The sequence below is a fragment of the Pocillopora verrucosa genome, chromosome 2, assembly GCF_036669915.1.
Source record: "Pocillopora verrucosa isolate sample1 chromosome 2, ASM3666991v2, whole genome shotgun sequence".
Classification (NCBI taxonomy): Eukaryota; Metazoa; Cnidaria; class Anthozoa; order Scleractinia; family Pocilloporidae; genus Pocillopora; species Pocillopora verrucosa.
The window spans coordinates 18458651-18472480 of record NC_089313.1 but is presented as its reverse complement, the minus strand read 5'-3'; the positions used below and the strand labels follow the sequence as shown (position 1 = coordinate 18472480).

The following is a 13830-nucleotide window of genomic DNA, read 5'->3' as shown; positions in this document are numbered from 1 at the left end:
GAGAAAAATTTAATGGTTATTTTGTGCTTAGTGTAGCCTCCATTTGAAGCAAAATTTAAACTTTCTGTTTCCATGAATTGTACTGCCAAAAGTATACCAACATTATTGGTGAAATTTAAGTTTTGTTTCAAAGACATATAAAGTTAGAACCATGTTACATGAGCTTGACAGACTACAGTCCATGCAATATTAAGCTTCTATTGTCAAATACTTGAAATAAAAAGCCACTAGCCTTCAGAGAATGCAGAATGTCTGGGCAGAAAAGGTGTTTATGAGCTCTTACATGTAAATGCCTTAAAATATTTTTTGATTTTGAAGATCATATTACTAAAGGAATATAACCTTATCAGCCCAAAAGGTTAGCATGGTTAAGTTTGACCAGAATTTAGCCTATTAGAAAGACATATGCATGGATTACCCATACTAGTTTCCTTAACTACATCAATTTATAGACAAGTAACCTTGCCAATATATATGAAGTCTAGAAAATAATAATGAAGGAAAACTGATCTTCTAGCATGCCCGAAACAAAAAAAATTTCATTTTTGCATGTATGCTAACAACACATTCCACAAGACATTAAATTACTAAAAATTTCATGATTCTTAAAGAAAAATCTATGCACCAAAATTTTTAAACTTTGCAATCTTCAATTTTGATATTCTCTTGGATCTTTATGACACTTACCACTGTGATTGGATGTAAAGGATTGATTATTGTGAGAAGGAGAATATTACTAGCTTCTGAAGAGGCTCCATTACTTTCACCATTGAGAACTTTATCCCTGTAAAAGGAAAGAGATTCTTGATTAGTCACAGGCATGATATGCACACAAAGTTTCTAAGGTTAAACACAGTTTGAGTAGGATTTAGCGCACATTTTAACAGTGTCAGAAAAACCAAACACTAGTAAGAGCTGTAGGTTCAGACCACACCCAGACCTCTCAATCTAAGGTTGGAAGCCCAGGGTCACTATTCAGCCACTGTTTATCCCTTTAACTCCCAAGATCTCATTAATAATTCTCCTTACTGTCTACCATACAGTTCTTGTCGTGTTAGTTTGGAGAATTTGTATTGGGTCAACTTGTAATTCCCTCATTAATATTTTTTTCTTTATTCTCATCAAGTGTCTACTTGATATTGTGTTGATATTTTAAGGCAAAATTCTGTCTTGGTCACTCATGGGAGTTAAAGGATTATGAGAAAAAAAGTCAAGTCTTTGCAAGTTGCCCATCCAGCCTAAGCTCGTCCCCATTTCTGTTGCATGAAGCAGTCAGAAGTGTTGCTAGTACCCCTTGATGAGGTACACGTCCAGCCCAGGTTACCACCCCCCTTCCCCCTCTCCTTCTCCCCTTCCCTTGTTTTTCCACAGGCTTCGATGATAGTTAACTGGTGCCCATTTGTACATGTGGATGGAGAGTGGTGCTGATAGAGTAATGTCTCTTGTCTAAGAACAAAACTCAATGACCAGACCAGATATCGCACATGGACCCTTTGACCCAGAGTCCACCATCCTAAGCATTAAGCTGCTACATCTGTTGCACACAGCCAATTTTACAATCCCTGAGGAAAAAAACTTTAAAATATGGGACTGAAGGAAATAGAGACTACTGAGTCAACAGGAGAAAGGTACAAAGTTTCCCTAATGTGTTTTGGTTTCATGTTTTGGATACAATGTAACAAACAATTCTTTGTTATCCATTTTATACATTACGGGTTGCAACATTTGATTAAAAAATATATTATTACAATTACTATTTACCTCTTTATTTCTTGACTTTTGGAGTAATTCACGAACATTTGTCTACCAAGTACAGTGAGTGTATTTGACTGTACAAGAAAGAGATAGTCATAGTTATAATTATTCTGATTCAAACAAAATGTTTTGGCTTCAATCAACCACACAGGGAAAAGCATATCCTTGCAAGCAACTCCTTTCTTTCAACACACTGTCACAGGGCAGAAACTTTTTCCCTGCAATCTGCAAAATCTTTCAAAGAAGTTTCCAATAAATCTATGAGACAAGGCATTTCTAGATATGGGCGTCTTTTTCTACGGACTGTCAAACTGAGTTTCTGTAATAGCAAGGCATTTTCCATTTGTGTACATCAACCTCACTCATTTTACCAGAGTTAAATCCTAGAGACACAAGTTACTAATGCTTTAATGTATAGAGAATGCACATTGCTAAATTGCCTCCTTGAAAATGTACACAATCACATACGTCTCACCTGCGAAAATGAAACCAGAGCTACAGCAGAATCAATATCCTGTGGAAATAATGAAATACAAATATTGGAGTTGTTACATGCAGCTTTCTCTAACATCTTTCGCCTAAAAATCGCACACAAACTCCACAAATTTAGGCATTGAGGTGTGTATTTTGTGGTTCAAACCTAAAGTACATTATTCAATTCATAATCCAGTTTTTAAATGAAAGAGAACAAAATCAAACTGGTTTGAAAACTCTTTGACCAAAATATATATTATTTTTTACCAAAATTGATTGATATAAATTTTTTACTTATCAAGTAAGAAAAATGCTTAATATTTTTCCTCATAAAATAAACCTAGAAATATACTTAGATCTGAAGTAATTGCCACTTCTCGATGCTTCTCTCGATGACAAATGATATGAAAGGCGAATGCTATAAAAGGCTTGGGAGTGACTGCTCACAAAGGAAATATCTTTTGACAGGTATCGAAGATTACCACACTAGTATCCTTGGGTTGGTGCCAGACACGAACATTTTACATAGCAGAATGTCAAATTCAGCAGGTAAAGATACATACCTACCTGCATAATCTCAAAGTTGCTTAATTACAAGGTGTGGTGTATGTACATTTGTCATGAACAGGAAGCCAGTTTTAGTCATGCGATTTCTCCATCAACCGGGGATGTAATTAAATGCAAGAGCAAGTGGTTCAAAATGGAGTAAATACAAAAACTTATTTTGTTATTGTTTGACTTGTGTTCACTGCTGTAGTCGTGCCTTTTAACATGTTGTACTCCGATTTTCACAAGAAAAGAAATTTATCAAACAAAACCTGCCTTAATATTCACAACTGAGTTCCAAAATTTTGAATAAATTTAGAAGAAAACAATAAAATTTGATAAAAAATACATCTTGGCCCTAGAAAATTTCAACCACCAATAACTTAAAGGAAAGAAAACTTTTCAACCCTCATCCATGCTTTTCCACCACAAGGAACTCAAAATGTGGAAAAAATTCCAGACATACAGATCTACATGCTTAAGTAAGGTTTTTAAGATGTCTAGATATTTAAGGCTGGCAAACCTGCATGGATTTGTCAAAATGTGGTAAAAATTTCCCAACATCAAATCTACATAATACATGCTGAAGTAATGTTTCTTAGACGTCTTCACATTTATGGCTGACAAACCAAAATGGATTTAGTGGACTTACACAAAATTCCTTGCTGAGATTCAACCTCTTTATCAGTCCCACCTTTGGAAATTCTATGCTCACAATCTTATTGCCAGTCTAGGCAGATTAAAAACAGTCCACAACCAATTCTAAACATAGCAGATTTCAGTTTCCTAACTTAAAAATACATTGGCAACAGTGCTGTTGCTTTTATGCCAAAATGGTAATTTGTTTCATTTGTACAAAGGAAAGTGAGTTTAAATTGGACATTGAAATAATTCACTGCTCATTTGAATTTACATGTACTTCTCACCATATCAACAGAATAGTTGTAAATATCAAACTTGTCGCACATTAAATTCCTTAACATAACATAACATTACATTACCTTAAAGGGGGCAGAGAGCCCTAATTTAAATGTATACTGCCTTTAATAAGTATCTAAATTATGTATTACTTGGCTTTGCCAACTTACTTCAAATTCCACCAATGCTTGTCTAATTTTTGGCAATAAAGTCACATATCTGCATTGAAAAAGAAAAAACATATACATCAGGCATTGTCACATGATATGCATCACTAGATAATGCAATGCATTGAGTAGAGGTTAAAAGAGAAAACTATTTTAGCACTTCAAAGGAATTCTTAGATGTTACCGGTCTGTGACTAAGGGTTAGGGTTAAGGGTGCACATGCAAATTTCCCTTTAAAGAGTGATGTGAACATATTGACAAACCAACAAGACTATTCTCGACTAATGATAACAGACCTAATTCTACAAAACTTATAAACAAGGACATTTAAAGTGGTAAGAAATGACAATTGTCAAATATCATCCAAGGCGTCAAGGGGATAGGCTCATTTTCTCCTCCCTTTATTACTGTTAAGTCTCTCACAACTTAAAAAGCCACATCACCATTCAAGCTCCCCACCCCTGGCCTCAGAACAACATTTCAAAAACCTGGACATCATGGACCACAGGTAGTTTTAGTTTACATGTAGAAAGTAAGAGGATGATGAGTACCACAATATTGCAGGCAACATTGATATTGTCAAGCAGAAATGAAATTGTGAATCAAAATGAAATTCTCTTCATCATGCCATTTTAGTTTCAGGTGAGGGCTTTGCTTAATGACTATCCAATGCTTTTAGCCGAATGGTTCCTGACTTCAGTTTCAATCTAAACTCCTTTCTACAAGGTTCTTACCCTAAAAAGTTGTTTGACAAAGAAAAAAGAAAATCCTCAGGGAATTCATGTGGAGATAAAATGTTCCCCAAAATAAGTAACCACCCAAATACATGGGGTGAATCTTGTCCTGAGTAAGCAGCATCTACATTGTGTAATTTTAGGAATGATTCCTGGCTCAAGAGCCAAAAGTCTCCTCTTGTGAGAGGACAAAACTGTTGATCTAATGTTCAACTTTCCAAGAAACTATGAGGCCAATTGCCAAGTTCACAACCAAACAAATTCTGCTTGTGACACAAAAATTAGGACATAAAGGTTGTCTTAATTAAGAGACACACCTACAGAGATGAGAGAATCATCTATGTAAGACATGATAATAGTCCTCTTAGGTTTTATTCCTATCTCTTTGTGGACTATGCCCCAAAGTGTTCATAAAATTTTTCCAAACCTATACAATGATGTTTGTTAATGAATTGCTCTAACATGCAGTAGTTATTCTGGGGTGGCACAAAACTGAATAAATACAGTACCATTGATAGGAAACAAACTCTTGAAGGTCCCATTCTCTTTGAAACTCAGAATAGTTAAAATATCTTTTACTGAGCTCATTTATACCCTGGATGTAACATTTGTAACTTGTAAGTGATCCTCTGCCTTTTGCAAACAATATGTTGGCAGCCACTGTTAGTAGATGAAGTCATCTACTCAAAGAGTGAAGTAACTTTTCCTGTTATTAAATCCATGCAGGGGTTTCAAACTGTTTTAGACCTCAGACTCTGAAAAAGTAGGTGACTGTGCATAGTTCACTAAGGGCTAAAAGGTAATTATTTTGACCAGAATAACTGACAACATGTTATCACGTAGCCAGCGGAACTCCAACAGTCACCACGCTTGTTTTGAAAACCTCAGCCATGGCGCAAGTCGTCTTCAGAGCAGAGTCCACTCCACTAATTGTTCAGATACCATGCCTTGACACCATGTGATGAACATTAAGTAGACATTTATGTATAGTGGAAGTTGCACAATAATTAATGCTGCAGGGCATTTTGTCTTTTTCACTCAGGAAAAAAGTTTTAAGGACATTTAGGGTATAAACTTTTACCTGACAGTAATGGTCAAATGTGAGCTCTTACAGGCAGTCACTAAAAGTATTATTTGAATCAATCCTTGACCTCCATAATTTTTATGTGAAAAAATTCCAGTTATGCCAGTTATGAAGTTTGGGAGTACCAATTCAAAATTTTTCAAGTGGGCCTTGTAGAGCAGTTGACTACAAACAACCAGCTTTTATTGAAACTCTTGTGGTCAGACAGGGAAGAGGCAAATAATGTAAGTTGTAATTTTGGCAGGGAGGCAAGGTGTTTGTAATGGACATTGGAGATCTAATAATTCTCTACCTACTAATTCACAAAATTCAACTGCTAAATTTCAGTGTGCTGAGCCATTACTTTTTCAGACACAGAGACTAGTTTCCTTCAACTTTGTTACTAAAAGAGAGTCCTTCTTATGCTGAATATGTAAGTATGGGAGCATTCTTCTCCTCTGCCATTTCTTGAGAATGGTAACAAGTTATTGAAAGAATATATATTGTTACTCCGGAATCCTTGGACTTTATGCTTAACTGTGTATAATGAGCAATCTTTATGGCAGGAGGCTCCTGTACAATGTGATTAACTACAGTTGCTAATTACTAAGCTTTTAACCCGGCGCCACAACGGAAATATTCTCATTAACAGAAAACAACCAATTTCAGACAAAAATAATCCTGTACAAATACCTTCTAAATGAAGTTGGATCTTACATCAACCCCAAAAATATGAGCAGAAAATAGAACTTGACCTTTGCCTTGTCTAATTTGTTTTGTCTCTTCCAAAATTCGTAAGCAGTGGGTGCACATACCACATAAATTCACCGACTCTCAGCTAATACAACAACATGATAGCCACAATTTTAAAGTGTGTCAGACTAATTAGCGAGTCCATTAGTACTTTATTCTCAGGAACATGTTCCTGGGTGAGAAAAAGGAACACATTTAAAACTGCCATGTGCAGACAAAGAGAAGCTCCATGTATAAATAAAAGAACAAAGCATCAGACGTCATTTAGTAGATCTGTTTTTAATTGTGGAGGGTTCTGGCACTTTCAGCTAATCAAAGATAACTTGGAGATTATTTTAAACCCATCCTCAAAAGCTGACATTCTCCAAGGCATTGGCAATTCCATCATCCCCCCTAGCACCTTACAGTTTCCGGTTGAGATGAAAGAAAACAAAGCCGCCCGTTTGGACACAACATGAAAGGTCAATGGAAGAGAACAATGTAACATCTCCACATTGAACAAATTTCCTAATTGAGATAAGTTTACTATTCAAAATAAGAATTGAAAAATAAATACACAATTGAACTTCTCACATCACAACAGAGAACAGCAGTGTCTAAAGTACTCCTACTACAGATTTACATTCAGCGTTAGGCATTAAGTTACACTATACTAGAAATTAAGGTGTACTTGAAAAGGCACGAAGAACAAGACACGTAAAGGCGAAATGTCACCCTTAAATTTGCCAAGATGAGGAAAATAAATTTAAAGGCTGTCTAAATATATCTGATTGCTAACTCTTTAAGTCATTGTGTTTACAACTCTGATTGTGGCAAAAATTTTCATCTGTCTGAACATATGCAAAGGAGTGGCGTGACCTTTAACATGCAAATGAACATGTAAATGACGTATGTACATTATCTTGTAATCAACAAAACATCTGCATGTCATATCCTGTTACTGAATTCACAAACTATAATAATCATATGCTGCATGAACAAAAGTTTTAATAATAACAAAAAGTTCAAATAGATTGAAGTATTACAGCCATTAAAACCTGACAAAATAATGATATAGATACTAAATTTTTCTTGGGTCAGCATGGCCACTTACAATAATATTCTGTTGATATCAAAGGTCAGAAGAACAAATATCAAAGTACTAAGTCTGCTATACTATAGTGGTGATTGACATCCAAGCTTTTGGAACAAAAAAAACTGCCCTAGTATGGGAAAAAAGTAAACATACATATGTACTGAGATTCTAGAAGAATCTTGCATGAATGCCAAAGATTTGAAATTTCTACATTTTAAAAGTGTTTGATCTTCCCAGTTGATAAAAAATCCACTGACAATATTCCAACTACAATCTTGTAGCTACAAATACTGGCTTGACAGTGAGATAATGATCTGTTTTTAATCTCCAAGGAGTAGTGAAATAAGAAAGCCATTAGGATCTGTCAGTTGCCTCACGTAATTTTCTGACAATTCCAGGTATTTAGAAGATTAACATGAACTTTGGTTGCAGAAAAAACAGCTATCGCTGAAATAGACAGCTGCATACAATCAATTATTTGAAGCGTGACTGAAATTATTTGAAGAGCAAGCATTGGGGACAGATATTTAAAGCCTTCCTTGGAGCAATGCCAGAATTCTTATTCTTAGCTATGTGTTGAAAATGTTCTCTCACTTTAGTTTCAAGATTGTTATTTTGAATCTATGACACACACATGAAGCTTTCAGAAAGACCAACACCACTTCAAAAGCTTTTTAGATTATTCTTTAGCTGTAAAAACTTTCCTCATAATACTCAGAATATAGGTCTATGCCATGGAATGAACAGACAGAGAGGAAGCAACTTTAGGAGATCAAAACACAACAGAAGAGTTTTACATTTTACAAGCAATTAACAAAAGGAAAAACTCACATTCACCCAAAGGCTTGCAGCTGACAAAACATTTTAAAAGCAAGGCATAATACATTTTTTAAGACAATTTGGTGCCATTTCAAAAATATATCTGGCACAAAAAAGGAGTTACATGCACTATATCTTGAGACAGAAGTCTGAAGGGTAGTAGTAAATTATGCCTATAACTTTAACTTAATGAGAAGTGATTTATGTTCTCATTTCAGCAAAGCCCAGAAAATTGGCATTTTGGTTCAAATAAGGTCCATGTGGTATTAAAATTCATGTTTTGCTACCTGAACAAGCCCTTGTTATTTTAAAGCCTTTGACAAGGAATTTCCGGATTTTTCAAAATTTCATTTAGTTGCACACTGGAATCAAACACGAAACAGTACTTTTTCATAGAATACCTATTCATAATAAACACTATCAAATAATCAACCTGAAAACTCTTTAAGGCTGCAAGATTATTCTATCCAAAAAATTTAGACTGAGAATGAGTAATCTATGACCCTTTAACTCCCAAGATCTTATCCAGAAACAGCAATTCTCCTGTCTAGCTCAAACAAATTTCCTTGTGAGTATGTCTTGAGAATTTGGTACTACATCACAAGAAAACATGATAGTTGGTAAGTTTGTACATACTCAACCCTTTTTGTTGGATAATGTATAGAGTTAAAGGTAAGATTGCTTATCAGAATTAAAGAGTCAGATGCATTTCTGCAGAAGGCAAATAATTTTTTTTTTCAGAAAAGTGTAAAATGTCTGATCTTTGACCCTTTTTTTCCATGAAATTCAGACCTCCGTCAGCTTTCAGCCTTAAAAGGATATCAAACTCTCAATTTTCTTTCCACTGGTAATGAATAGGGCAAAGAGAATGATTTCAATGCTGAAGAAATGCTTTCCAGCAGTAAAAGTGCTAAACTGAAGTAATATCAAACATGGTTTCAAATGTAACCTACAACTTATGTTTTTGATCAGTTCATTTTTCCAGCTTTACCCAACATGCAGCATTATTTGGGATTGGAAATATAACAACGCCTTACCCCCCCTCCCACCTCCCCATCATAAATGGCTATATAGCACAATATTTCCCATTCCTGATGCCATATATCAGCAAAACCTTTCACAATTTTGCCAAAATATACTTTAATATGACGCCTCACTTGAAAAAATGTTCATTATTCTTATTGAATGCTAAATTTAGAACGAAAATGAAAAGGTGACATTTAATGTAACATCAAGAAAGTATTGTGCAATCAAAAGGAGGAAACACATGTTTTACTAGGCAAGAAATTCAAGAATTATTAGTAACACAATAAATTAAAGACATATTCAATGACTTCTTTTTCATTGAAAAAGTCTACCTTCTATAAGCAGGAGTAAAAGCAGAAATATTCAGTGGATTACAACCCAAACTTTGATTAAACAATTGTAATGAACAATGATTAAAACAAACTCATAGAAAAATGCCAAAAAGTAATTTTCACCGCATCATAATCAGTTTGAAACACTTTTATACCATGAAAACATTCCATGTCAGTAACTTCCTACAAAAAGAACATCTACTGGATAAAATATTCTCTTTGTACTTACGTAATTTTCCCAAATGGCTGAAGAACGTTTATCAAGTCTGTTTCTTTACAACCGTCTGCAACTGCTCTACAGTGAATAACACGCGAAGGAGGTGTATTGTGATGTGCCGTAGAATTTAATGTCAATGATTGTGGAATATTGAGACTTGAAGTTGATGTCAGCGCAGAAACAGATGAGCTTGGAGATAATGAATAGTCTGAAAAGAAATAGGTGCAATAATTATTTATGAACCCAAGAGCTCAAATAATGAAAACTAAATACATACAGATCTTGCTTGCCACACTCAAATCTTCTGTGTGGATGAATCCCCAAAAATCTGTAATTACTAAGTAAGCAGTACAGTGAGATGCAAAAGTCTTCACATTGATCAAGAACAAGACATATCTGTTGACAACTTGTTATTTCTGAAAAGACTAAGCAGTAAGCTTTTTTTTTCTGAGAAAGAGTCAACAATATTTCTGAATAACAGGATTTTGTAATCAAGTGTATTTCTGGTTTTCATAATATTCTATAGATCTGATGACTTGCATTGTAATTTTGGCAGAAACCACCACAACAAGCATACAGCTGTATAAAGCATCTAGATTCTCTGCAGGCTACTCGAGAACATTAAAATTTAAGCACTGTACACACTAAAGAAAAAATCCACTTTTACCTAAAAAACATTTTTCTGCCTGAGGCAAGCATTTGGCACTTAAATATAAAATCACTAAGTATTCATTTCTATCCAATAAATGGAAGTTGAATGGGCACATGAACAATCACAGAGCTACAAATCAAACCAGTGCTTTAGAAACATCTGCTCAAAAAGCAATCAATTTTTACAGCCAAAGTTTTGTCTGAATAATGATATGTCTTGAAAGCAAAATTAAGACATAACTTGTACTTCTTTTTTTTTTTTAACTGGCACATTTGCAAAGTGTCTAGAGCAGACACCAGTCACATACAGCTTCCTTTTAATTTAGAATTCAGATACATGTCAGAAGACTGGATATTAGAAATAATTTTTTATGAGGTCTTACATAAAAAATTATGTACTGGGTATGAGAGATGAAAATAATAATAATAATAAAATTATACACTGGATATATAATTCTAGCAGATTTGCAGCAAGTATAGAATGTATATTCCCCTTAAACATGTTCTTCATTACGTAAAAGACTAAAAGAAATTCAAAGTAATGGCCAAATAGTATACAAAAAAAATTGTGATAAAAATAATTGAACAAAATTGGTAACACCTGCACTATTCACTAAAGGAGCCAACTTCCCGAGTCAAATGCTATATAATGGGCTGTCACAAATTTTATTGATGGTCTTGACAAAAACGTTGGTTCTAGATAAGTTGGAAGAATTAAAGGCCATTTAACCGTGGACCATGACAAATGTGAATAATTTCACTTTCTCTTGTTCACTATTTCTAACCAGGGGGCCATAATTACTGAGAGTACAACTGCATTTTTAAGTTTACCTAATAGATCCTTCTAAATGACAGAATATTGATTTTCTATGGTAGAAGCATAAGCAAATAACATTTCTGAACAAATGAAAGTCTGAGACAAATGCAAATTTAGAACAGTCTGAAATAAACAGACTTTCTATTGGTTGAAGGATTCTGATGATTAAGTAATGCCATTTGTCCCAGCATCCTATACACAGCAAGCTTTTCTTTAGACTGAATGACTGCAGTAGTGTTAGCACCAAGTTTAATTATGTATCATCTTAAAGGAAATCTTCCCTTCTTATTTCAATACAACATTGTTTTCAGAATGCATTCCTTGTGGTCAAAACTATATTGTGGATTAAATATAAGGAAATATTACCTGACTAAAAAAAAATGTACCTCTTTGCAAAAGACTGATAACAAGCAATGGTGCTTACTGGTTCACCAAAAAAAAAAAAGGAAGGAAAACAAAACAAAAAAAGAAATTAGGTTTAGGAAAGGTCTAATTGAAAGGCCAAAAGCAAGTGTTCAAAGACATTCTTAGAGAGGAACAAGACACAACATCTAGGTTCTCTGGGGAAGTGCCCAATATTTCCCTTTATCTCATCGCAGAGTCCTTAATTAACAAAACCATTTCAAGAATACTTATGCATGTGTTTTGATTACCAGAAGTCATTCAAGGTAAAAAACAAAATAATTCTGATAATTCTCTTCTGGAGAAAAAATTGAAACACCCTTTAACCGCTGAATTTTGATTTTTCAAGTTGAAAGTAGGATTATTAAAAAAAAAAAAGAAAAAAGAAAAAAAAGGGAGGCAGAATCAACCATTTAACACACAAGCAGGATAGATTTTTTTTAAAGTCTCTAATCAAAGTCAATTCATATTGATGTGGTATTTCGGAGCCATAACAGAAGTGAAGATAAATGACATTGTAGTAAATCTCTTTCCATTCACGATTTAAATAATTTCCATATTCATGAATTCAAGTACATGCACATTCCAGGCCTATATTCCAAATATACACTCGTCGATGTGGATCGAAGAGTTTTATTATTCCTAGCCGGACATAGTTAACCAATAATTTCACGCTTTAGCTGTTGTCTTCTACGGACTTAGAAACGAAAACACAAGTGCTAACAATTATCTGCTCGAGCAACAATTGTGTTCAATGGCTATAGAAGTGGATTTCCTTTATATTTTAATCAAAGTAACAAGAAAAGAAACAGCATTGTCAACAGAGAAAAATAACGGTTATCAGGACGCCGTGGAAAAAGGTAGAGTTGCAGAGCTTACGAGCCAGAACAGCGGCCCGTAAATTTATACTAGTAGATTAAAAACCCCGATTACTCAGCGAGAAAAGCCTCCACGACTTCTGCATGAAAGTAAACACGATATTGCTTTAAAGCTCGCTCATTAACATTTCCATTCATATCAGCAAGGCTAAAGAAGTGTACCATGTACAATTCACACATCAGGCGATCTGCGATTTCTTTTGACTAAAGCAGATTATCAGAAAATAAACAGACGCATTCCACGATTCGTTGTACAGCTGGTTTTCAATCCACGTATCAGTGAAATATATCCTTCTTACAACCTTTCAGGAAAAGCCGTGCCAGACATAGCGTGGTCATTGAGTCCGTAATAAATGACAAGGCACAGTAACAGCCTTCAATAGTGACATTTCCTCACGAATGAAACACGCACCGCTAAAGGTTCGAATGCGCCGGGTCCCAGAGCAAGCTTTTACCTGTTTTTTAGCCCAAGCAGTACAGCATTCATAGTTTATTGACTAAACGTGACATTCATTTAAAAATAGATGAATTTCAAAGTTTAACAACAATATTAAGACAACAGACTAGGAGAAGCAGACGCGCTCAAAGGTAATAGTGTCCTAAGAACATTAAACTCTTCTCGTGCACGCCCTTACTCAAGAACACATTACAGAGCTAATTTCCTCTCACGAATTCATTCTTGTGCCTAAAAGCCTATATGTTCGGCCGCCAAAATGACGCTACAAAACAGATTACCCTCCTTTTACGATGAAACTGAGTACGCCATCTGAAATATTTATGACTTCTCGAGTAACGCATTAAGCGATATCAGAAGCGCAAAAGCTAAAAGGAAAGTCGCATACCGCTACCTGACGTCGAGGAATATTCTGTGCTGAAGCCATTCAGTGCGGTGTAAGGAATGCCATAAGATGCGGGATATGTGTACAAAGCTGCTGCGTCTGTTTGTCCACAAGGATACGTGTATGATGAGAAAGAATTCGAGTACGTGTAGGGGTATGAATAATATGCTGATGTATCACTGACAACTGGTCCGGAATGTGAGCTTACGGGAGAGCTCACTGTGTCCGTTCTGTAATATCTAGCGAATTTAGATTCATCGAAGTTAGTTGCTGTTAGTCCACTATCCATTTTCGCCCGCTTGTTCGGGCTTTCGATTCCTGGAGTCGCTATCATAGCTCCAATGTCAGCCATGTTTTCACTGAA

At 35.0% G+C, this 13830-nt stretch overlaps 1 protein-coding gene across 2 annotated transcripts in view; it reads right to left on the bottom strand.

Moving 5' to 3' along the window:
- LOC131790761 (heterogeneous nuclear ribonucleoprotein L-like) overlaps positions 1-13830 on the bottom strand; it is a 26275-nt gene extending 12445 nt beyond the window's left edge. Inside the window, exons 1-6 of one of the 2 annotated variants that reach the window (XM_059108031.2) lie at positions 13470-13830; positions 9892-10087; positions 3864-3912; positions 2231-2269; positions 1762-1829; positions 688-784 (exon numbers count right to left, since the gene is read on the bottom strand). In XM_059108031.2, coding sequence (XP_058964014.1) covers positions 688-784; positions 1762-1829; positions 2231-2269; positions 3864-3912; positions 9892-10087; positions 13470-13818 — 798 coding nt within the window. In that variant the 5' untranslated portion in view covers positions 13819-13830. The remainder of the gene's footprint in view (positions 1-687; positions 785-1761; positions 1830-2230; positions 2270-3863; positions 3913-9891; positions 10088-13469) is intronic. The other variant, XM_059108032.2, reaches the window with a different exon arrangement.